General features: G+C 43.5%; 1 protein-coding gene across 1 annotated transcript; it reads left to right on the forward strand.

The window, feature by feature from the left end:
* On the forward strand, positions 1 to 23910 carry mier2 (mesoderm induction early response 1, family member 2). The gene is made up of 12 exons (XM_071405813.1): positions 1 to 205; positions 2145 to 2311; positions 5285 to 5410; positions 10327 to 10444; positions 10840 to 10946; positions 11067 to 11136; positions 11264 to 11415; positions 13164 to 13245; positions 16219 to 16313; positions 16519 to 16649; positions 17208 to 17305; positions 21863 to 23910. Exons 2-12 carry the CDS (start codon positions 2153 to 2155, stop codon positions 22339 to 22341), a joined length of 1617 nt encoding a protein of 538 aa, XP_071261914.1. The 5' UTR covers positions 1 to 205; positions 2145 to 2152; the 3' UTR covers positions 22342 to 23910.
* Positions 23911 to 24170: the final 260 nt, after the last annotated feature.

Consider the following 24170-nt stretch of genomic DNA (forward strand, 5'->3'; position numbering starts at 1 on the left):
ATTTATGAAAGCCTGTACCAATACCAGACGTGAATAGTACACGGCGTACTCTCTCATTTCAGAATTTGTCATGTAGTTTACTGTCATTGCTGCTGAAACGTTGCGGCAGTAAACTAGGTCTGTAGGCTGTACATACTGTAGAATAGAGCCATAGCTCTACAACATCCGGGCATTCCTCAGCCTGCGCAGAAACGGAATGGCGGAGGTAAGTGAGCAAAAGGGCTTGGGTAGGAATGTGAGGACTAAATGATTCTGGAACTGCTCTGAGTTTGAGAGCCTCTGTCGTCCAAGACGGTAGCTATCGATGTTTACAATCGTATCAACGGGTTACAGAAGGTTGTGAATGTAATATGTGTTGATAATTAAGGAAGTAAAATGGGGGCATTTTGTCCCAGGCTCGCCTCTCCGCGTTCTTCGCATTAAAGAGCCATTCCCAATTTGCCGGATAGTGCGCTATAGAACACAATCGGAGACCACCTCGACAGTGGTGCTGAAGAAGTGGTCCAGGTGTGCTCCGTTAGTAATGCATTTGGACTGCAAACTTTGAGAGAAGTCTGAATTATTTCAGATACTCTGTCGGTGTCTTTTCGGGTGGAAACGCAATAGCCAGAACTATTTCCTTCTCTCGCGTGCCATTTGTGAGTCAGAGGAAGGAACGTTCAGCACCAAGTTACAGGAAAGCGCCCTGGTCATTGCGTCCTGAAGAGGAGTGGACCAAGCTTTTCGAAGTTATAATGGCCATAAACGTACCTGTCACTAATGTATTGTTTGTGAGAGTATTCGCCCAAAAGAGTTTTAAGTAGACCACAGCTGTATTTGCTTGAGGTGAAAACTAACTCTTGACTGTTGGTTCATAGGTCAACTCTATTAAGGGATTTTCTATTTTGACAAAAAGTCTAATTCAGTTTTTCTAATACCATTAGTTTCCACTGTTGGATTAACTTCAACCATTCTTTAATTCATGAGTGGTTGTAAGGCGACTTTGAATTACAGAACAAGTAAAAATACTTTACACAACAGCAGGTAAGCCTATAATGTATTGCCTGAAAGCCATTGTATATCAGACCGTATACCACGGGTATGACAAAACATTTATTTTTACTGTTCTAATAACGTTGGTAACCATTTTATAATAGCAATAAGGCACCTCAGGGTTTTGTGATATATGGACAATATACCACGGCTAAGGGCTGTATCCAGGCACTCGTGCATATGAACAGCCCTTAGCTGTGGTATATTGGCCATGTGCCACACCCCCTCGGGCCTTATTGCTTAATTATACTGCTATAATGCATTGTAGGGCTTGTCTTAAGCATGTATGACAGGCCTTATAATGTTTTATTATAATCTCATAATGATCCTGACTAAATAAAAGCCATGTTGAGTTGACAATTGACTGTTTGTGCACAAATTTGTTTACATCACCGTTAGTGAGCTTTTTATCCTTAGTAAAGATAATCCATCCACCTGATAGGTGTGGCATATCAAGGAGCTGATTAAACACCATGATCATTACACAGTTTTGTCACACAACACAATGTCACAGATGTCTCAATTCTTGAGGGAGCGTGCAATTGGCATGCTGACTGCAGGAATTTCCACCAGAGCTTTTGCCAGAGAATTTAATGTTAATTTCTCAACCATAAGCCGCCTCCAATGTCGTTTTAGAGAATTTGATAGTACATCCAACCAGCCTCACAACCGCAGACCACGTGTAACCACGCCAGCCCAGGACCTCCACATCTCGCTTCTTCACCTGCGGGATCGTCCGAGGGGGAGGGGTAGGGGTGTTGAGGAGAATTTCTGTCTGTAATAAAGCCCTTTTGTAGGGAAAAACTCATCTTTATTAGCTGGGCCTGGCTCCCGAGTGGGTCGACCTGGCTCCCAAGTGGGTGGGCCTATGCTCTCCAAGGCCCACCCATGGCTGCGCCCCTGCCCAGTCATGTGAAATCCATAGATTAGGGCATTATTTATTTATTTCAAATGACTGATTTCCTTATATTTACTGTAACTAATTAGAATCTTTGAAATTGTTGCATGTTGCGTTTATATTGTTGTTCAGTATATAATGGAATGAACAGGGATCAAGCACCTACTGGTCCTCCGCGATGGTAACCCTTTGTGTGTGTGTGTGTGTGTTTTAGCTAGTTTGATGGGCTCTGGAGATCACAGACGCAGCCTAGTGGAGATCCTGAGGCAGGGCTATGAGGGGCCAGAGGAGGAGTCCAGGGCCCTAGTGGAGCTGCAGAAGAGCCTGGGGGCCTCACAGTCACAGGGCCGCCCAATGAAGATGGCAGCACGTCCCCAAAATGTGAGTACAGCTCCTCTGGCATCTGGTGTGGTGTGTTGACCCATTAGAGGCAGCAGTAGGCAACCACAACTTTAGTGCTGGGCTGGGACAAAAGCCTGACCTCACTGCATCCCTCTAGACCAGGAGTGAATAATATTATTATATGTAATAGATTGTCAAATATTCCATAATGTGATGAATTAATGCAGGGCAAAGGCCGGCCCGGGGGCTGTATGCATCATGAATCATGCTCAGATCACATGAAGAATTTGCGATAGTAAAGTTTATTTTTTTAAATTTGTTATTCAAATTAAAAGCCCAATGAATACTCGCCTTTGTGTAATTATTTAACTCACACCGCTTGTGGGACATTTATTTTGAAGGCACGTATAAATAACAACTGCACGAGGACAGACAGTGACTGACAGGTTGACAGACATGTCACAGTTACAAATAGTAGCTACCTAGAAATTGAGCAAAAATGAGTTTTTCAAAGATAAAAAAAAAAAAAGGAAAGTAGACAATGAATGTAGGGTGTTCCAGCAAGAGTGGACATCTAAATATGTATTTATTGAGGTATCAGGGAAAGCTGTGCGCTTAGTGTGCAAAGAGAGCATCGCTGTCTTGAAAGACCACAACTTCTCCTGACACTTCCAGACAAAGCATGTAGAGAAATATAGGAATATGTCTTCTGAGCAGACGGCAAGTGCATCGAAAGAGTTGCTTTCACAGTTGCAAAAGCAGCAAGGACTTTTCACAAAACTGCATTCAGCATACGACGGAATTGCGAGAGCTAGCTTTGTACTGTATACAAATACCTATGTGTCTGGCTAGACTGTAAACTCTCCTTCCAGACTCACATTAAGCATCTCCAATCCAAAATTAAATCTACATTCGTCTTCCTATTTCGTAACAAAGCATCCTTCACTCATGCTGCCAAACATAACCTCGTAAGTCTGACTATCCTACCGATCCTTGACTTCGGCGATGTAATTTACAAAATAGCCTCCAACACTCTACTCAGCAAATTGGATGCAGTCTATCACAGTGCCGTCTGTTTTGTCACCAAAGCCCCATATACTACCCACCACTGCGACCTGTATCCTCTCGTTGGCTGGCCCTCGCTTCATATTCGTCGCCAAACCCACTGGCTCCAGGTCATCTATAAGTCTTTGCTAGGTAAAGCCCCGCCTTATCTCAGCTCACTGGTCACCATAGCAGCACCCACCCGTAGCACACGCTCCAGCAGGTATATTTCACTGGTCACCCCCAAAGCCAATTCCTCCTTTGGCCGCCTTTCCTTACAGTTCTCTGCTGCCAATGACTGGAACGAATTGCAAAAATCACTGAAGCTGGAGACTCATATCTCCCTCACTAACTTTAAGCATCAAATGTCAGATCAGCTTGCAGATCATTGCACACATTGTACATAGCCCATCTGTAAATAGCCCATCCAACTACCTCATCCCCATATTGTTATTTTTTTTGTTGCTCCTTTGCACCCCAGTATCTCTACTTGCACATTCATCTTCTGCACATCCATCACTCCAGTGTTTAATTGCTAAATTGTAATTACTTCGCCACTACGGCCTATTTATTGCCTTACCTCCCTAATCTTACCTCATTTGCACACACTGTATATAGATTTTTTCTATTGTGTTATTGACTGTACGATTGTTTATCCCATGTGTAACTCTGTGTTGTTTTTGTCACACTACTTTGCTTTATCTTGGCTAGTTCGCAGTTGTAAATGAGAACTTGTTCTCAACTGGCTTACCTGGTTAAATAAAGGTGAAATATATATATTGTTTAAAAAAAATTGTCCCACAAAATTTCTAAACATAGCAAGCCATTCGCTGAGGGCGAATTCATTAAAGAATGTTTAATTGACTGCAGCAATACTTTGCTCCGACAAGAAAGAACTGTTTAAAATGTTTCCGTGTTAAGACAAACAGTGACACGGCGTGTTGTGGACATCGCAGAGAATATGAAAAGACAAGTTGAAAGACAAGGTAAATGTGGATTTCCCTCAACTGCAAGATAAAGAATGGATGAGACAAGACTGTAACTATCAATTAGGGAGAAAAAGGGGTAAAAAAAAAGGGGTAAAAAATATATAATAAAACAGTGCGGCTATCCTGCACATAGCAACATCAGAAACTATACCTGACTTCACTGCTCAGTTACAGTATTGTCTCATCGCTGCAACTTGTGAGAGGTGAAGGTCGAGAGCCATGCATCCTCCGAAGCACTGCTTCTTGACACAATGCCCGCTTAACCCAGAAGCCAGCCACACCAATGTGTCGGAGGAAACACTGTACACCTGGCGACTGTGTCAGCGTGCATGCGCCCGGCCCACCAGTCACTAGAGTGCGATGGGACAAGGACATCCCTGCCGGCCAAACCCTCCCCTAACCCGGAAGACGCTGGGCCAATTGTGCGCCGCCCAATGGGTCTCCCGGTTGTGCTGGCTGTGACAGAGCCTGGACTCGAACCAGGTTCTCTAGTGGCACAGCTAGCACTGCGCCACTCGGGAGGCTACTCCTCACACTGATTGAGTAGTTTAAATGGAATGTTGAGCTCTCTCTCTTTCTTGTGTTTTTGTGCATACCCGTTAACAAGAGTTCTGTCCGTGGTGCTGAATGCACAGTGTACTTTTCCCTCCGTGTAGTTCATTGCATGTTTAATAATGAAAATGCCTACCAAAAGGAGAAGATGGATGTGGTTTATTTGTGTGCATGTAAAAAAAGTTAAATAAGTAGCATATCTGGACGTGATTTACAGTTGATATATCTGTCAACACAGTCATACACATGATGTATAATCCTGTAATATGATTCTGGCCCGCGATGGAAAAAATATATTCTAATGTGGCCCTCCATGGAAAATAATTGCCCAGGCCTGGATTAATGGATTCTATCCAATACTTAATTGCCAAATTTACCCTTATCTCACTCTCTCGCGTTCTCTCTCTCTCTCTGTCTCTCTCTATAGGGCAGTGAGATTCCCCTGGAGGACCTGCTATCTCTGTGTGGGTATGAGGTGTCTGATCCCCTCCTGCAGCAGGACAGGGAGCCCAACGAGCTAGCAGCCAGTCTGCCTGACATGACACTGGACAAGGTGAGACCTGGCTATAACTAGACATACCTGAGACTGGAGTAATCCACAGATAAAACTGTAAACACAGCCAGGAAAGCATTGCAGAAGGGGTGAACAACTCAGGCCCTCCAGTTCCAGTCTGGCTGATTTTTGGTTTTGTTTTGTTTCTTCGTAGTACTTAATTGATTAATTTGTTAGTAAATCAAATCTAATTTTATTTGTCAAATGCTCCGAAAGCTTACGTACGACCTTAGTCAACAATGCAGAGTTTTTTAAAAAGTTTAAAAAAAAGTGAAATAAATTAAAGGAAAAATAGTAGCATAATAACGAGGATATATGCAAGTGGCCCGGTACCAAGTCAATGTACGGGTTAGTCGAGGTAATTGGGGTAATATGTTCATGTAGGTAGGTGTAAAGTGACTATATATAGAAAATAAATAGAGTAGCAGCAGCATGTGTGTGTGGTGTCAATATGCCTGTGTCTTTGTCCGTGTGTGTGTGTGTGTTGGAGTGTCAGTGTAGTATGTGTGGGTGTGTGGTTAGAGTCCAGTGAGTGTACATCAAGCCTGTGCAAGAGAGTCATTGCATATACAGTGCATTGAGAAAGTATTCAGGATCCCCTTGACTTTTTCCACATTTTGTTGTTTCAGCCTTATTCTAAAATTGATTCAATAGTTTTTTCCCCTTTTATCAATCTTAATGACAGAGCAAAAACTGTTTTTTGCAAATGTATAAAAATAAAAAAAACAATAGAAATATAACATTTACATAAGTATTCAGACCCTTTACTTAGTACTTTGTTGAAGCATCTTTGTCAGCGATTTCTGCCTTGAGTCTTCTTGGGAATGTGGCTACAAGCTTGGCACACTTGTATTTGGGGATTTTCTCCCATTCTTCTCTGCTGATCCTCTCAAGCTCTGTCAGGTTGGATGGGGAGCGTCACTGCACAGCTATTTTCTAGTCTCTCCATAGATCGATCAGGTTCAAGTCTGGCCTCAGGCTGGGCCATTCAAGGACATTCAGAGACTTGTCCCGAAGCCACTCCTGCTTTGTCTTGGCTGTGTGCTTAGAGTAGTTGTCCTGTTAGGTGAACCTTCGAGCCAGTCTGAGGTACTGAGCGCTCTGGAGCAGGTTTTCATCAAGGATCTGTCTGTACTTTGCTCTGTTCATCTTTCCCTTGATCCTGACTAGTCTCCCAGCCCGCCGAAAAACATCCACACAGAATGATGCTGCAACCACCATGCTTCACCGTAGAGATGGTGCCAGGTTTCCTCCAGACGTGACGATTGGCATTCAGGCCATAAAGTTCAATCTTGGTTTCATCAGACCAGAGAATCTTGTTTCTCATGGTGTGGGAGTCCTTTAGGTAATTTTTGCCAAAACTCCAAGCGTGCTGTCATGTGCCTTTTACTGAGGAGTGGCTTCCGTCTGGCCGCTCTACCATCACGGCCTGATTGGTGGAGTGCTGCAGAGATGGTTGTCCTGGAAGGTTCTTTCATCTCCACAGAGCTGGAGCTCTGTCAGAGTGACCATCGGGTTCTTGGTCACCTCCCTAACCAAGGCCCTTCTCCCCTGATTGCTCAGTTTGGCCGGTTGGCCAGCTCTAGGAAGAGTCTTGGCGGTTCCAAACTTCTTCCATTTATGAATAATGGAGGCCACTGTGTTCTTGGGGACCTTCAATGCTGCAGAAATGTTTTGGCACCCTTCCCCAGATCTGTGCCTCGACACAATCCTGTCTCTGAGCTCTATGGACAATTCCTTTGACTTCATGATTGTGGGACCTTATATAGACAGCAGTGGCGGTCAGTGCCATTTATGATGAGGGAGGAAGATTTATTTTCATGAGCATGGCCTTATTTCTATTACAATATGTTGGATGACTGTCATTCATATTCCATTCACCCAGCTCAATGTAGCATTGATAGGTTTAGGCTACTACATGATCCTCAAATTCTCCCTATACCCATCATGAGTTTGCTACAACCTAGCCTATGAATGAAATTTTACAACGTAGGTGCACACAGGTCCAGAGAGAAATTTGAGATGACAGACAGTGACACATTGACAGACAGTGACTTTCAATACTGCCTTGCACAATCTTGCCTGCATCTAGCTTATCTAGGTTGTAATCATTAGTCCAACAGTTGCAAACGAGAGTTTCAATTGAACTAATTCTTTTTTATCCCTGTTTCGATTGCTTCCGTTTATGAAACGTTTTTCAACAGAATCGGTGGAATGAATACACCCCTGATCATGCATAAACACAGTTCACGTTCATAGCATTGTTATTCCTTCTCGCCTCTATGCACTCCCCTCCTCTCACCTTTTCCCTTCGTTTGTGGACTTCAATGAACAACACATCAGCTGTATGTGACCAGGCTAAAAAAAAACTTTCCAAGGCTAAAAAAAAACTTTCCAAGCCAAACCATCTACATTGTTGTCCCCATATTAGCTAATAATGCAGTAATGTTACAGTGTAAAGTCAGTAAGCAGTTACACCGGCGGGCCCCAGTGGCAATAAATTAATAAAACCAAAAGCTTACCATGACTTGGAAGAGTTCCAGTGTTGTGTTGGATAGTCATAGCCAGCTAGCTAACATAGCATCCCTCAGTTTGAGCCAGGTGTTTGAGTAGCTAAACTAGCCAGCTGCATTTGCTAGCTAAGTAAGTGAAACTGAAAGTGAAGAAAAATGACACACGCTCTCTCTCTCTCTCTCTCTCTCTCTCTCTCTCTCTCTCTCTCTCTCTCTCTCTCTCTCTCTCTCTCTCTCTCTTGCTTCTCCTTCATTTTTTAAGAAATGTATTTGTTGAAAACTGTTCAACTATTGTCTTTCTCTCGCTTTGAGTCAACTTCTCACCTCATCATGTTATGCACTGCAGTGCTAGCCATCTGTAGCTAATGCTTTCAGTACTAGATTCATTCTCTGATCCTTTGCTTGGGTGGACAACATATCAGTTCATTGCTGCAAGAGCTCTGATAGGTTGGAGGAAGTCCTCCGGAAGTTGTCATAATTTACTGTGTAAGTCTATGGAAGGGGGTGAGAACCAAGTGCCTCCTAGTTTTTGTATTGAAGTCAATGTACCAAGAGGAGGACGGAAGCTAGCTGTTCTCCGGCTACACCATAGTGCTACCCTACAGAGTGCTGCTTAGGCTACTGTAGACCTTCATTGCAAAACAGTGTGTTTTAATCAACTATTTGGTGACGTGAATATATTTAGTATAGTTTTATCTAAAAAGGATAACTTTTTCAATGTTTTACCGTTTTTATTTTTATGAAATTCACTGATGAGGATGGTCCTCCCTTTCCTCCTCTGAGGAGCCGCCACTGATAGACAGGTGTGTGCCTTTCCAAATCATGTCCAATCAATTGAATTTACCACATCTCAAGGATGATCAATGTAAACAGAATGCACCTGAGCTCAATTTCGAGTGTCATAGCAAAGGGTCTGAATATTTCTGTAAATAAGGTATTTCAGTTTATTTTTAATATATTTTAAAAAATGTCTAAAAACCTGTTTTTGCTTTGTCATTATGGGGTATTGTGTGTATATTGATGAGGATTGTTTCACCATTGTGTCGGTGGCAAACTTAATTATGGTGTTGGAGTGGTGCGTGGCCACGCAGTCGTAGGTGAACAGAGTGTACAGGAGGGTACTAAGCACGAACCCCTGAGGGGCCCCGTGTTGATGGTCAGCGTGGCGGATGTGTTGTTGCCAATACTCACCACCTGGGGTGGCCCATCGGGAAGTCCAGGATCCAGTTGCAAAGGGTGTTCAGTCCCAGGGTCCTTAGCTTAGTGATGAGCTTGGAGGGCACTATGGTGTTGAACGCTGGAACGTAGGCATTCCTTTTGTCCAGGTGGGATAGGGCAGTTTGGAGTGCAATAGAGATTGCGGCGTCTGTGGATCTGTTGGTGGCTGTATGCAAATTGGAGTGAGTCCAGAGTTTCTGGGATGCTGGTGTTGATGTGAGCCATGACCAGCCTTTCAAAGCATTTCATGGCTACAGATGTAAGTGCTACGGGGCGATAGTCATTTAGGCAGGTTACCATGGCGTTTTTGGGCACATGGACTATGGTGGTTTGCTTGAAACATGTAGATATTACGGACTGGGTCAGGGAGAAGTTAAAAATGTCAGTGAAGACACTTGCCAGCTGGTCAGCGCATGCTCTGAGTATGCGTCCTGGTAATCATTCTTGCTCTGCGGCCTTGTGAATGTTAACCTGTTTAAAGGTCTTACTCACATCGGCTATGGAGAGCATGATCACACAGTCAGTGCTCTCATGCATGGTTCATTTAGCTATTCTGGTAGGCTCGCGTCACTGGACGGTTCGTGGCTGGGTTTCCATCTGTAATCCGTGATAGTTTGCTAGCCCTGCCACATCTGACAAGCATTAGAGCTGTTGTAGGAGGATTCGATCTTAGTCATGTATTGAAGCTTTGCCTGTTTGATGGTTCGTCGTAGGGCGTAGCGGGATGTTGCCTGGAATCCATGGCTTCTGTTTTGGATATGTACACGCGGTCACTGTGGGGATGATGTCCTCGATGCACGGATGTGGTATAATTGGTTATTGGTGCACCCACCTGGTTTTCCAAGCAGAACTCAATCACTAGTTAAAAGGCAAGAAGGAAAACCAGCATAGAGTACACTGTGATTGTCGAGGAGCTATGCAGTTCTGCATTCAAGAGCATTATAGGATACATGTTCTGGCGTTGACATGATGTCTATTGATTCTTGTATGAGTAATTATGACTTGGCCCTTAAGGAATTGAGTTAAGATGGGCTCTTGATGCCCTGTCTAGTCTACAAACACTCAGAAAACATGAAAAATACTAAATCATGTTTATGTATCATAAATTCCATTAAAGAGTGTGATGCTTAGAGAAGGTAGTGCACTATTCCATTGAGACAGTAATGGACTGTTCCATTCTTCCAGGACCAGATTGCTAAAGATCTGTTCTCAGGAGAGGATGACGAGGAGTCATCAGCTGATGATCTCACTCTCTCTGTCACCTCCCATTCCTCTGACCTCCTCTTCCGCCGCCACCTAAGAGGTATGACCAATAATGTCATATAGAGTATTAGGGCTGTGACGATACCAATATTGCAATATCTTTTTCAATGGCAAAACTGAAAAGCACCTGTATTGAAAGCACCTGCTTTCAATATACTTTGTATCCCTCATTTACTCAAGTGTTTCCTTTATTTTGGCAGTTACCTTTATATAATGGGTATGACACACTTCTACTTTTGGAGCACAGCTACCACTTCCCACCCACCCAACTCACCACTCAGGAGAATCCCCTTCTTATCATATCACATCAATATATTTTTTAAATGGCCTGAGGGCCCCTTTATGCCAAAAGTAATTTGTTGTACCTTGAAGTTGTTAACTGGTGGTGTTATGAGAATGCTACATATTGATGTAATAAATGTTCCCATGTGCCAGCCCATTCCATGGCAGATGGAGACAAAGGCACCTTCGTCAGCTCCTCAGAAGATGTCTCAGATGATGATGACGACAACACCTCCATTCCATCCAATGATGAACGCAAGGTGAGACACTGGGGCCTACTGAACAGAGCTCAAATATTCTACAATTACTATTTAGGGAAATATAACAACCTGTTTTCTGTAGTGCCTTTGTGACTGACACTGTGGTTGTTATTTTTCCAGGACATCATGGTGGGCTCAATGTACCAAGCCAAAATCCCTCCTCTCAGCCCATACTCATACCAGGAGAGAGGTAACCCCCAATTGACCCTTTCAGAATCAGTGTACATTTTGGATTAGTGTGTTGACACTTTGCCTCAGTCTCACACACATCCTTATACCTGTGTCTCTATCACTATCTCTCCATCTCCTGTTCCCAGTCTATGAGAATGAGGACCAGCTCCTGTGGACCCCAGACATGTTGCCAGGCCAGGCTGTAAAGGAGTTCCTGCTAAGTGCCCAGAGACGGGGAGGCCAGGACGGGGCTGTAGACACCCTCATCAACGGGGACATAATCAAAGACAATGAACAAGTAATGTAGTGGGTTGGGTCATATACTTTATGTTCGTCTTCTTATCTTTTATTACAGTTGAAGTCGGAAGTTTACATACAAAAAAAATCCCTGTCTTAGGTCAGTTAGGATCACCACTTTATTTTAGAATGTGAAATGTCAGAATAATAGTAGAGAGAATTATTTATTTTAGCTTTTATTTCTTTCATCACATTCCCAGTGGGTCAGAAGTTTACATACACTCAATTAGTATTTGGTAGCATTGCCTTTCAATTGTTTAACTTGGGTCAAACGGTTTGGGTAGCCTTCCACAAGCATCCCACAATAAGTTGGGAGAATTTTGGCCCATTCCTCCTGACAGAGCTGGTGTAACTGAGTCAGGTTTGTAGGCCCCTTGCTCGCACACACTTTTTCAGTTCTGCCCACAAATGTTCTATAGGATTGAGGTCAAGGCTTTGGGATGGCCACTCCAATTCATTGACATTGTAGTCCTTGCCACAACTTTGGAAGTATGCTTGGGGTCATTGTCCATTTGGGGTCATTGTCATTGTCCATTTGGAAGACCCACCCGGTTGGAATTGTTTTCTTCGGTTTGCAAGCCGCCCCCTTTTTCCTCCAAACATAACGATGGTCATTATGGCCAAACGGTTCTATTTTTGTTTCATCAGACCAGAGGACATTTCTCCAAAAAGTACGATCTTTGTCCCCATGTGCAGTTGCAAACCGTAGTCTTGCTTTTTTATGGCGGTTTTGGAGCAGTGGCTTCTTCCTTGCTGAGCGGCCTTTCAGGTTATGTCGATATAGGACTCGTTTTATTGTGGATATAGATACTTTTTCCTCCAGCATCTTCACAAGATTCTTTGCTGTTGTTCAGGTATTGATTTGCACTTTTCACACCAAAGTACGTTCATCTCTAGGAGACAGAACGCGTCTCCTTCCTGAGCGGTATGACGGCTGCGTGGTCCCATGGTGTTTATACTTGCGTACTATTGTTTGTAAAGATGAATGTGGTACCTTCAGGCGTTTGGAAATTGCTCCCAAGGATGAACCAGACTTGTGTAGGTCTGCAATTTTTTTCTGAGGTCTTGGCTGATTTCTTTGGATTTTTCCATGATGTTAAGCAAAGAGGCACTAAGTTTGAAGGTAGGCCTTGAAATACAGGTACACCTCCAATTGACTCAAATGATGTCAATTAGCCTATCAGAAGCTTCTAAAGCCATGGCATCATTTTCTGGAATTTTTCAAGCTGTTTAAAGGCACAGTCAACTTAGTGTATGTAAACTTCTGACCCACTGGAATTGTGATACAGTGAATTATAAATGAAGTAATCTGTCTGTAAACAATTGTTGGAAAAATGACTTGTTTCATGCACAAAGTAGATATCCTAACCGACTTGCCAAAACTATAGTTTATTAACAAAACATTTGTGGAGTGGTTGAAAAAGGAGTTTTAATGACTCCATCCTAAGTGTATGTAAACTTCCGACTTCAACTGTATTTCTTATTGTTGCATTGTCGAGGAGGAACCTGCAAGTAATCATTTAGTTGGACGGTGTATACCATATGTATCTTGTACATACGATTGATAAAACTTGAAACTGTGTCGTAAAGCAGAAACAGAGTGGGACTTAGTAGGGCTGGATCGTCATATGTAAATCTATTAACTTTGTTTGCATGTCGAGTGATTTCTGCACAGTTCATACTCTGGTTGAGGTCACAGACTTCTGTCACAACTGTTTGCTTTCTTTTCTCTTTCTTTCCGTCTCTCAGGCTCTGTATGAGCTGGTGAAATGCAGCTTTAATGCAGAGGAGGCACTGAGACGAATGCGCTTTAATGTGAAAGTATTCAGCGGTAAGACCGTCCACGACACATTTATTACTGCTATATAGTAGGTAATATGTCATCTTACTCGTGACAACAACTCTTTTTGATTTAATTAGGATCTCTTATAGTCCTCGTTTTGACTAATCTTTCAAGAGTCTATTAACTCATATAAATGACTCATTAACGGCACCAAATTATTATTCGAATTTTTATCTTTTTGGTATTTTCCCCTTTTTTCCCCAATTTCGTGATATACAATTGCAATCCAATCATGACCTTGTCTCATTGTCTCATTGCCCACCCCTGTGTGTTAATTCTCTACAGCTGTTTAGTCTCTGAATGATGCTAGTATTCTAAATTTCAGAGCATTAAAAATAAACATTTTGTGTAGGACCGTGGAATTTCTTTGGTTTCTTTGGAGCTTAATCTTTGCTTTCCCTTGGAAATTCAATTATTTGATAGACCCACCACGATCCCATGTTACCAACAACTTAAAAATACACTTATATATTGGCCTAGGTGAAATATTTCAGCTAAATCCCAGGGCTTGTAATCGTATTCATATCAGCAGTCCTTCTCTGAAAACCTTTTTGAATCTGTCATCTAGTGCTGGGACGATACCAGTATCGCGATACTCGTTAGTGTCGTGGCAAGAAATCAAAACACGAAGCGGGTGTAACTTCTTTAGGAAAACAGCCCTAATGTTGGAAACAAACATCATTATGTTGTCATCCAGAATCACATGAATTTATATTCCAGTTTATAGCACATATAGGACCAAAGAGTTAGTTCTGCTTCGTTATTGCGATACTAGTATTGTCCTAGGCCTACTGTCATCTTGACTAACGCTACAAATAGTTTTTCATCCTGCATTTCTGCCGCACACATCCAAGCTGGGAGTGTAGTAAAGCCCTGCTTGGGCATTCATTGTAAGCCCGAGCCTGTTAGTAAATCCATTAGCTGCTCTTCTCTGTTTGTCACACGCTCCCTGCACGCAGATCGCTCTGCTCATGGCTCTCTGAGTCTGTGAGTATCCATAGCAATGGCTCAGCCTGGGCTGCTCTGCTCAATGAAGAGTCATGAGAGAGCAGTTTGCAGTTACCCACTTTTCGTCACTCTAAACTCAGACAACTTAAGGAACATTTATTATTTTCTGTTAAATAATGTCTCCTGTTTTATATTTGACGAGGTTGAAGCACTTCTGACACCATGTTATGATCTTAGTCTGATATGACTGTACTGCGTAGCAGAGCACAAGCAAATGTCTCAGCTTCAAAATGTTAGTGATCAATTTAGTGATATGCGAGCCCTGCCCATACCCTAGTTATCGATGAAAAAACAGCCCCTACCTGGCCTTTAACCCAATGTGTAATGTCGGGGGTCGGGTAGCAGAGCTCTAGAGTGTAGGTTAAAATGTAGCCTATTGTGCCCTCTCCAGTGTAGGCTGACAAATCTACCAACTTACGTTTGTTGCCTATGTTTTAGGCTTAATGCGGGTTTGATTCATTGGCTTGCGGTATTATAATATACACTATATATACAAAAGTATGTGGACACCCATTCAAATTAGTGGATTCGGCTATTTCAGCCACACCCGTTGCTGACAGGTGTATAAAATCGAGCACACAGCCATGCAATATCCATAGACAAACATTAGCCGTAGAATGGCCTCACTGAAGACCTCAGTGACTTTCAACGTGCCACTGTCATAGGATGCCACCTTTCCAACAAGTCAGTGCGTCAAATTTCTGCCCTGCTAGAGCTGCCGCGGTCAACTGTAAGTGCTGTTTTTGTGAAGTGGAAATGTCCAGGAGCAACAACGGCTCAGCGGCGAAGTGGTATGCCACACATGCGCACAGAACGGGACCGCAGAGTGCTAAAGAGCCTACCGCGTAAAAATTGTTTGTCCTCGGTTGCAACACACTACCGAGTTCCAAACTACCTCTGTAAGCATGAAATTAAATGGGTTTCCATGGCCGAGCAGCTGCACACAAGCCTAAGATCACCATGTGCAATGCCCAGCATCGGCTGGAGTGGTGTAAAGCTCGCCGCCATTGGACTCTGGAGCAGTGGAAACACATTCTCTGGAGTGATGAATCACACCTCACCATATGGCAATCCCACGGACAAATCTGGGTTTGGCGGATGCCAGGAGAACGCTACCTGCCCCAATGCATAGTGCCAATTGTAAAGTTTGGTGGAGGAGGAATAATGGTCTGGGGTTGTTTTTCATTTTTCATGGTTCGGGCTAGGCCCCTTAGTTCCAGTGAAGGGAAAACTTAATGCTACAGCATACAATGACATTCTAGACGATTCTGTGCTTCCAACTTTGTGGTAACAATTTGGGGAAGGACCTTTCCTGTTTCAGCATGACAATCCCCCTGTGCACAAAGTGAGGTCCATACAGAAATGGTTTGTCAAGATCGGTGTGGAAGGACTTGACTGGCCTTCACAGTATCCTGACCTCAACCCAATCGAACACTTTTGTAATGAATTGGAACGCCGACTGTAAGCCAGGCCTCATCACCCAGCATCAGTGCCCAACCTCACTAATGCTCTTGTGGCTGAATGGAAGCAATGTTCTAACATCTAGTGCAAAGCCTTCCCAGAAGAGTGGAGGCTGTTATAGCAGCAAAGGGGGGACCAACTCTATGTTAATGCCCATGATTTTGGAATGAGATGTTCGACGAGCAGGTGTTCATATACTTTTGGTAATTTAGTGTAGCTAGATAATGGAAATCAAGCAGTCAGAGGAGTTTATTCGATTTTTTTATTTTATTTAACCTTTATTTAACTAGACATGTCAGTTACAATGACGGCCTACCCCGGCCAAACCCGGACGACGCGGGGCCAGTTGTGCGCCGCCCCATTGCGGTGGTCTACGGGTGAATGGTGAATGGATTAATAGTAATCATCTTGACGTGGTTAGCTCCTGTAATATGACTCCAAAACAATTCATTTAAGTCTGTTCAGAGACAACTGCTGTTGTCTTCTGTGCAGAGGAGCTGTGTGCTTGGAGCGAGGAGGAATGTCGAAACTTTGAACATGGCTATCGAGTTCATGGGAAGAACTTCCACCTCATTCAGGCCAATAAGGTGAGCAGCACAGAAACTACCAACGTCAGGTTTGGGGCGAACCTGATTTTCTACAAAGTTGAAATTCTCTTTTTTTAAAGTAATGGCCAAGACTGGCATAGCCTGAGGCGTGCCTGTGCAAACCTGCTTGTCTCCATTGATCAGACAAGAAATTCACTGATTCATACCATAGCAAACAGTAAACCACACTGTGTTTATATGTCAGGTACGCACGCGTTCGGTGGGTGAGTGTGTGGAGTATTACTACATGTGGAAGAAGTCGGATCGCCACGAGTACTTCACCCAGCAGACCACTAAGCTGGGCCGCAAGAAGTACAGTCTGCAGTCAGGGAGCATGTGAGTAGCACTGCAGATATGACCATGTCTAGACCTGAGAGTCAAGCCCCATTTCAATGCCAGCTGAGTTGGCAAATACTACCATCAAGTTGAGTAAAGTTTAGAATTGCAGGCACTACTATGACACTACCATCAAGTTGTTGTTGTCATGATCGTCTACTTAGCCTGGCATCATTCCCAGAATAATAGCTTATTTAAATAGAGCACAGGAAAAGGAAATCCAGACACAGCGGATACATTTTAATACCAGGTGTAGACGCACTGTACGGTGATGGGAATGTAATAGGATCATCTTGATCGGAATAAATAACAGATGTAGACAAGCAGAAGTAGCGTATCTCAATATAACATCCCCATTGTCATTGTTTTCAGACTAGAGAGGTTTGATATGTTTAGCTGATATCATGCTGGGAGTTCTGGGTCGTGTTCAGTACTCATAACAATAACAAAATGGTTTGAATCTGAGAATGGAAATTAGTTTTCTTCTTGGACAAGTTCAGGTGTAGTTGGAACGGTTTTTCCTTCACAAGCCGTTTCCTTCTGTTTTGTGTTTTCCAGGGAGGATGGAGAGCAGGATGGAGAGGTTGGGGAGATGGAGGGGTGCTCCCAGATTCAGCCCCCCTCACATCCACCAGTCATAGACCTGGACAAGCAAGGTAACCCCTTCCCTGGACCCTGCCCTTAGCCTTAGCTCCTTCTCTAGCCCCAGTCCTATACCACAGCCCTGGCCTTGATCCCTGCCCCAGAGCATTAAAGTTTCAGTGTTTATTCGCCATGTGCACAGGATACAAAAGGTGTACAGTACAGTGCAATTCTTACCTTGAGAGCTCTTTCCCAACAATGCAGTGATGATAATAGAGAGAAAAATAGAACAAATTATTTTTTTAAACATGTTTGTAAAATGAAACCAACACGCCACAAACACTACAGCTTGTTTTAAGACTGAGGTCATAAGAGTTCGCTGGATCCATAATAGTCATACATGCCATCCACCCTCTCACCATTTCATATCCACCCCACTCTTTGTCTTATTATTATTTGTCTTGATTACATTGTTTGCCTCAATTTGATGTGTTGTATTCATGAACATATGATTTGAAGCATTTTGATGTATTGTTTTATCCCACCTGTGTGCATCTGTGTTTTCCCATTGGTTTGTGTGTTTGCCTGTGGTGTTTCTACCTTTGTTGCCATGGCGTTCCAGAGGAGGAGGGCCGTCCACGTCGCAGACGAACGCCCCGCTTTCTCTTAAAGCCCTGAGCTCACTGCACACAGGCCACTCTAACCAGGCAGGGCTACAAGGTAAAGAATCTAACCAGATGGGGCCACTAGGTAAAAACTCTTACCAGATGGGGCCACCAGGTAAAGACTCTAACCAGGCAGGGCCACCAGGTAAAGAATCTAACCAGGCAGGGCCACCAGGTAAAGAATCTAACCAGGCAGGGCCACCAGGTAAAGACTAACCAGGCAGGGCCACCAGGTAAAGACTCTAACCAGGCAGGGCCACCAGGTAAAGACTAACCAGGCAGGGCCACCAGGTAAAGACTCTAACCAGGCAGGGCCACCAGGTAAAGACTCTAACCAGGCAGGGCCACCAGGTAAAGACTAACCAGGCAGGGCCACCAGGTGAAGATTGACCAGGCCGAGCCACCAGGTAAAGACTCTAACCAGGCAGGGCCACCAGGTAAAGACTCTAACCAGGCAGGGCCACCAGGTAAAGACTAACCAGGCAGGGCCACCAGGTGAAGATTGACCAGGCCGAGCCACCAGGTAAAGACTCAAACTGTGCCTGACCTACCTAGCACATACTAACCCCACTGGAGTCTTGGGTGCACAGTGTTTAATAGGCAGTCAGATTCAACCAGTTCACACAAAATGTTGTCTATTTCCTGTAAGGGTGAGAGAAAAAAATATACAGTATCACAGAAACCACTCACTTACAGTGCCTTCAAAACATCCTCATGCTCATCCAATTTCTGCTGTTGCTGTTTTTGCTGATTGAAAATATGAAGCCAAACAAGTTTCATGAGGTCAGGTATTCATGAGGTCAGAACTAGAGCAGGCTCTCGAGTGGTGCAGTGGTTTAAGGCACTGCATCTCAGTGCAAGATGCGTCACTGCAGTCCCTGGTCAAATCCAGGCTGCATCACATCCAGCCATGATTGCGAGTCCCATAGGGCGGCGCACAGTTAGCCCAGTGTCATCCGGGTTTGGCTGGGGTAGACTGTCATTGTAAATAAATAAGAAATAACAAGTCCATTCTTAACAGACTTGCCTGGTTAAATACCAAATACAGGCATTATGCTTCTTAGGCCAGGAAGTTGCAGGAAATCTACCAAACCATAATTAAAACTCATGAAAAGTCTCATTGGAGGGTTAGATTTTTAAGTTTTGTTTTGGCTTCCTTGGCTACCTAAAATATTTAATGAATATTTAATTTAAATTATTTTATTAATTCTAATTCTTTAACTGATCAAATAAAATGTTTTTTGTCACATGCGCCAAATACAACAAGTGTAGACTTTACCTTGAAGTGCTTACCATCTTACCATGTTCACCAGCTTTGTTATATTGTACTTTGAGTCTGAAACCATTACATTTTGTAAAGAGCTGATTGTCCCTTGTAGCTCAGTTGATAGGTTGTGAGAGCAGGTTGTGGGTTCAATTCCCATGGGGGACCAGTATGAAGAAACTATGAAAATGTGTGCACTCACTACTGTAAGTTGCTCTGGATAAGAGCGTCTGCTAAATGACTAAAATGTAATTGTAATTTTAACCAGGTTTCCATCCAACCCTTTATCCAACCCAGTTAACTTAATTGAATTAAAACATAAGTTAGTTGAAATCAAATAATTTAAATACAGTAAGATATTGTTAGTTTGGCAAAGAAATGATCCACCCTTGTCCAGCGTATTTTCTTTTGTCGACATAAGGAAATTCGACCGACAATTTTTCTGTTTCCATGAGGCCTGTCTTGATTATTTTTGCAACAGGTAATTACAGGTAATTCATTTACCTGTTGCAAAAATAATCAAGACAGGCCTCATGGAAACAGAAAAATTGTCGGTCGAATCCTCTCAAGATCCTCTCAAGTTCTGTCAGGTTGGATGGGGAGCGTCGCTGCACAGCTATTTTCAAGTCTCTCCAGAGATGTTCGATCAGGTTCAAGTCCGGGCTCTGGCTGGGCCACTCAAGGATATTCAGAGACTTGTCCCAAATCCACTCCTGCGTTGTCTTGGCTGTGCTTAGGGTCGTTGTCCTGTTATATAACAAAATGTTGATTACATTTTTTTTAAATTCAATATATTTTTTCCCTCATCAATCTACACATTTATCCATTTTATAATAAAGCTGTAACTTAACAAAATGTGTAAAAAATCAAGTGGTCTGAATACTTTCCGAATGCACTGTATATACAAAAGTAGTGAATTCTGCTATTTCAGGCACACCAGTTGCTGACAGGTGTATAAAATTGAGCACATTGCATGGCTATCTCCATTGACCAACATTGGCAGTAGAATGGCCTTACTGAAGAGCTCAGTGACTTTCAATGTGGCGCGAAGTGGTAGACCACACAAGCTCACAGAATGGGACTGCCATGTGCTGAAGCGCGTAGCTCGTAAAACTAATTTGTCCTCGGTTGCAACACTCACTACCGAGTTCCAAGCTGCCTCTGGAAGCGATATCAGCACAATAACTGTTAGTCGGGAGCTTCATTAAATGGGTTTCCATGGCCGAGCATCCGGACACAAGCCTAAGATCACCATGCGCAATGCCAAGCGTTGGCTAGAGTGGTGTAAAGCTCGCCGCCATTGGACCCTGGACTAGTGGAAACGAGTTCTCTGGACTGAGGAATCACGCTTCACCATTTGGCAGTCCGACGGATGAATCTGAGTTTGGTGGTTGCCAGGAGAACGCTATCTGCCCCAATTCATATTGCAAATGGTACAGTTTGGTAGAGGAGGAATAAGGATCTGGGGCTGTTTTTTCATGGTTCGGGCTAGACCCCTTAATTCCAGTGAAGGGAAATCTTAATGCTACAGCATATAATGACATTCTAGACGATTCTGTACTTCCAACTTTGTGGCAACAGTTTGGGGAAGGCCCTTTCCGGTTTCAGCATGACAATATCTCCGTGCACAAAGTGAGGTCCTTACAGAAATGGTTTGGCGAGATCGGTGTGGAAGAACTTGACTGGCCTGCACAGAGCCATGGCCTCAACTCCATCGAACACCTTTGAGATTAATCAAATCAAAGTTTATTTGTCACGTGCGCCAAATACAACAGGTGTAGACCTTACAGTGAAATGCTTACTTAAAGGCTCTAACCAACAGTGCAAAAAAGGTATTAGGTAAACAATAGGTCAGTAAAGAAATAAAAACAACAGTAAAAAAGACAGTGAAAAATAACAGTAGCGAGGCTATATACAGGCACCGGTTAGTCGGGCTGATTGAGGTAGTATGTACATGTAGATATGGTTAAAGTGACTATGCATATATGATAAACAGAGAGTAGCAGTACCGTAAAAGAGGGGTTCGAACGCCGACTGTGAGCCAGGCCTCATTGCCCGACCTCTCTTATGCTCTTATGGCTGAATGGAAGCAAGTCCCCTCAGCAATGTTCCAACATCTAGTGGAAAGCCTTCCCAGAAGAGTGGAGGCTGTTATAGCAGTAAAGGGGGTACCAACTCCATATTAATTCCCATGATTTTGGAATGAGATGTTCGTTCGAGCAGGAGTCCACATACTTTTGGTCATGTAGTGTATTTCATTTTCAAGAAATATGCAAAAATGTCTAAAAACATGTTTTTACTTTGTCATTATGTGGTATTGTGTCTAGATGGTTGAGGATTTTTTTTTATGAAGTTCATAATTTATTTAATCTCCCTATTAACTGATTTTCCACGTTGTGGTGGTAGTACAACGTAACATTTGCGCATAAATGCATTTCCACCGCAATTTCCGCATAATCTATTTCACAGACAAACATATTATCCACCCTTGTCTAGCGTATTTTGTTTTGTCGACATTGGGAAATTTTACACAGCAAATGTGCTGTTTCCATCAGGCCGGTCAAGAGTTTTTTTTTAATGCGTCAGGTAATTAATCAGCATGAAATGGTTGGATGGAAACCTGTTAGTGCCACATATTGTTACCATTGAGGTATACCATTGCTTGTTCGAGTCTCTCTAGTAATTCTTCTCTGTTTGTCTAGATGCTGAGATGGGGATGGAGGTGTTGGAGCTGTGTGGCGCTCCTTGCCCCAGCCCACTGAGGGAGCAGCTGTTCAGCCACTTCTCTCCACTCCCCCATCTGGAGGACCTGCAGCAGGAACCCTCTCTGAACTGTTCCAGCCCGGGCCACTGTCCCACCTCGCCCCCTGCCCAGCTCCACCTCTCCTCACTGCCCTGCTGCAGCTCCCCGTGCCCCCCAGCGGAGCCTCCTCTCCTGGGTTCTGGTTTCTACCAGCTGCAGCTGGGGCCTTTCCTTCCAGACGGCCTGTCCATGGGGCCAGAGGATGGGGACTCCCAAGGGTTGCAGGTAGACTTCTCCCTGCCCTCCATCCCCCAGACCTCACCCGCCATTGCCCCCTCAGTCTCCGTCACTTCTGACTTTGGGGCCATCAGCAGTTACCTGTGTCCCTCAGCCCTGTGCCCCCCTCCCGTCCAGCACCCCCGCTCTCTCACACAGTAAGGGGAGGAAGAAGGGTGTCTTTACTCTGGAGAACATTCCAATAACACCTGGGTTGTCTGTACTTCTAATTATTGCCTGTTGAAGTAAACTTGGACCAGAGCTTACTCATGTGTTGGTGTGAAACTCCCCAGGAGAGAAACTATGTTTTTACGGGGAGATGGGCATACCTGTATCATAGTGTTTACTAGGGGGGCTCCCACTGCACATAAGCACAATGGCTTACCTACCTGTGGGTAGGTCTGTTCTGGAAGGCCTGTCGTTCTACAGGGATTTTCCCAGTTCTTAGAGAATTCTTAGGTAATGTTGGTACTGGAAAAGCGGGTGGGCTTGATGATAGCTCCAAGGCCAAAGCAATTATCCTGATGTTCTTTGCAGTGGCCTCCTCCTCTTCCAGAGCAGAACTAGAGACAGATGTAACATCCCTCACTGATTTCCCAACATTTACTGGGAACAATGAGCAGCAGACAGACAGCATGACCTGGATGCCATATTATAGCAGTATGTCCACAAGAGATGTTCTCCCTCTTAGATCTGATAAGGCTGTTTCTATGAGCAGTGTTCATTCTGCACTTGTATGACTCTTCACCACTCTGACTGTGGACCTCTTAGGTAGGATCAGCCTCCCTGGTTCACTGTGGTTCCACCTCTCTTGAACATCCACAACTGAAACGGAAGGTTTTGTATACAGTCTGTTTAAAAGGAAAGATCTGTATAAGAATACCATGAAACAATGCTTTTGAGATTGTCACAATGTTTTTATTTTCTTGTTCCTTGTTCAGAAATGTCTTGGAAGGTTTGCAATAAGAAACCAGAGTTTGCGATGGGAGTACTTTTGTGTTCTTTCTAGTTTATGTTGACATTTGAAAGGTCTTGTACAGAACCAAACTCTCACAATTGCCTGACAACCATGGTAGGCACGTTAGCCTGTGTTTTGCGCATTATTGTAAATGTTACTGTAGGTAAGTCACTGAATACACAGTTACTCAGGTTTTGTAGCCTCTGGCTTCTTCTATGTATCTCAACTCCTGTTGTGTGATTAAGTGTTGGATATTACGCTGAATCACACATGCAACCTTGGGGGTAACAGTCATTGAAAAAGCCCAATGGCATTGAAGGACATCAACCCAAAACGTGTGTGTTCAGAAGGATGCAATATTAAGAATGTTGCAGATGGAGAATGTGATATATAGTTAGCTATACAGTCCCCAGGTTTCAGTGATGCTCTACAGTATCCTGCCACTAGAGGATCTCGGCTGTCACATAGTCTGAAGAGCCTGCCTGCTTCACAACCCCTGCTCAGGTGGGCCCGGAGAGAATACGTCCCTTGTGATCTCTGCCCTGACAGCAGGACAACTCCATATCTTTATTTATTTTTATAGGTTGGGTCATCCTCTACTCCCTGCTCTGACCTAAGCTGTTCTAGATCTGTGTTTTCTTCAACCGTTTACAGGAGGTTCTGGATGTTGACTATCGGGGCATTTATATCGTACTTCTTCTGTTTATGTTGGTTTGTAATTATAATTATTATATTTTGTAAAAAACAAAACCTATTAAAAATTCACATGTTGACAATGAAAGTCATTGCCCATATACACTCACACACTTTTTTTTACTATCGAAGTGGGGATCAAAAAATGTATACCGATTCAAAATCCTATTTTCCCTAAACCCCTAACCCCAAAACTAAACACAACCCTAACTCCTAACACAAATCTTAATGCCTAACACAGAACCTAAATCGGCTGCGCGCGTGCGCCATCTTACATAAATGTATTTTGTCCCCCCACACCAAACACGATCACAACATGCAGGTTAAAATATCAAATAAA

This window comes from Salvelinus alpinus, chromosome 6 (genome assembly GCF_045679555.1).
Source record: "Salvelinus alpinus chromosome 6, SLU_Salpinus.1, whole genome shotgun sequence".
In the NCBI taxonomy this organism is placed as follows: domain Eukaryota; kingdom Metazoa; phylum Chordata; class Actinopteri; order Salmoniformes; family Salmonidae; genus Salvelinus; species Salvelinus alpinus.

Excerpts from the sequence above, each read along its gene's own strand:
- mier2 (XM_071405813.1), top strand. The coding sequence starts at position 2,153 with ATGGGCTCTGGAGATCACAGACGCAGCCTAGTGGAGATCCTGAGGCAG. Across the intron at positions 10,445-10,839 it reads CTTCCGCCGCCACCTAAGAG|CCCATTCCATGGCAGATGGA; the intron begins GTATGACCAATA and ends CCCATGTGCCAG. Across the intron at positions 13,246-16,218 it reads TAATGTGAAAGTATTCAGCG|AGGAGCTGTGTGCTTGGAGC; the intron begins GTAAGACCGTCC and ends TCTTCTGTGCAG.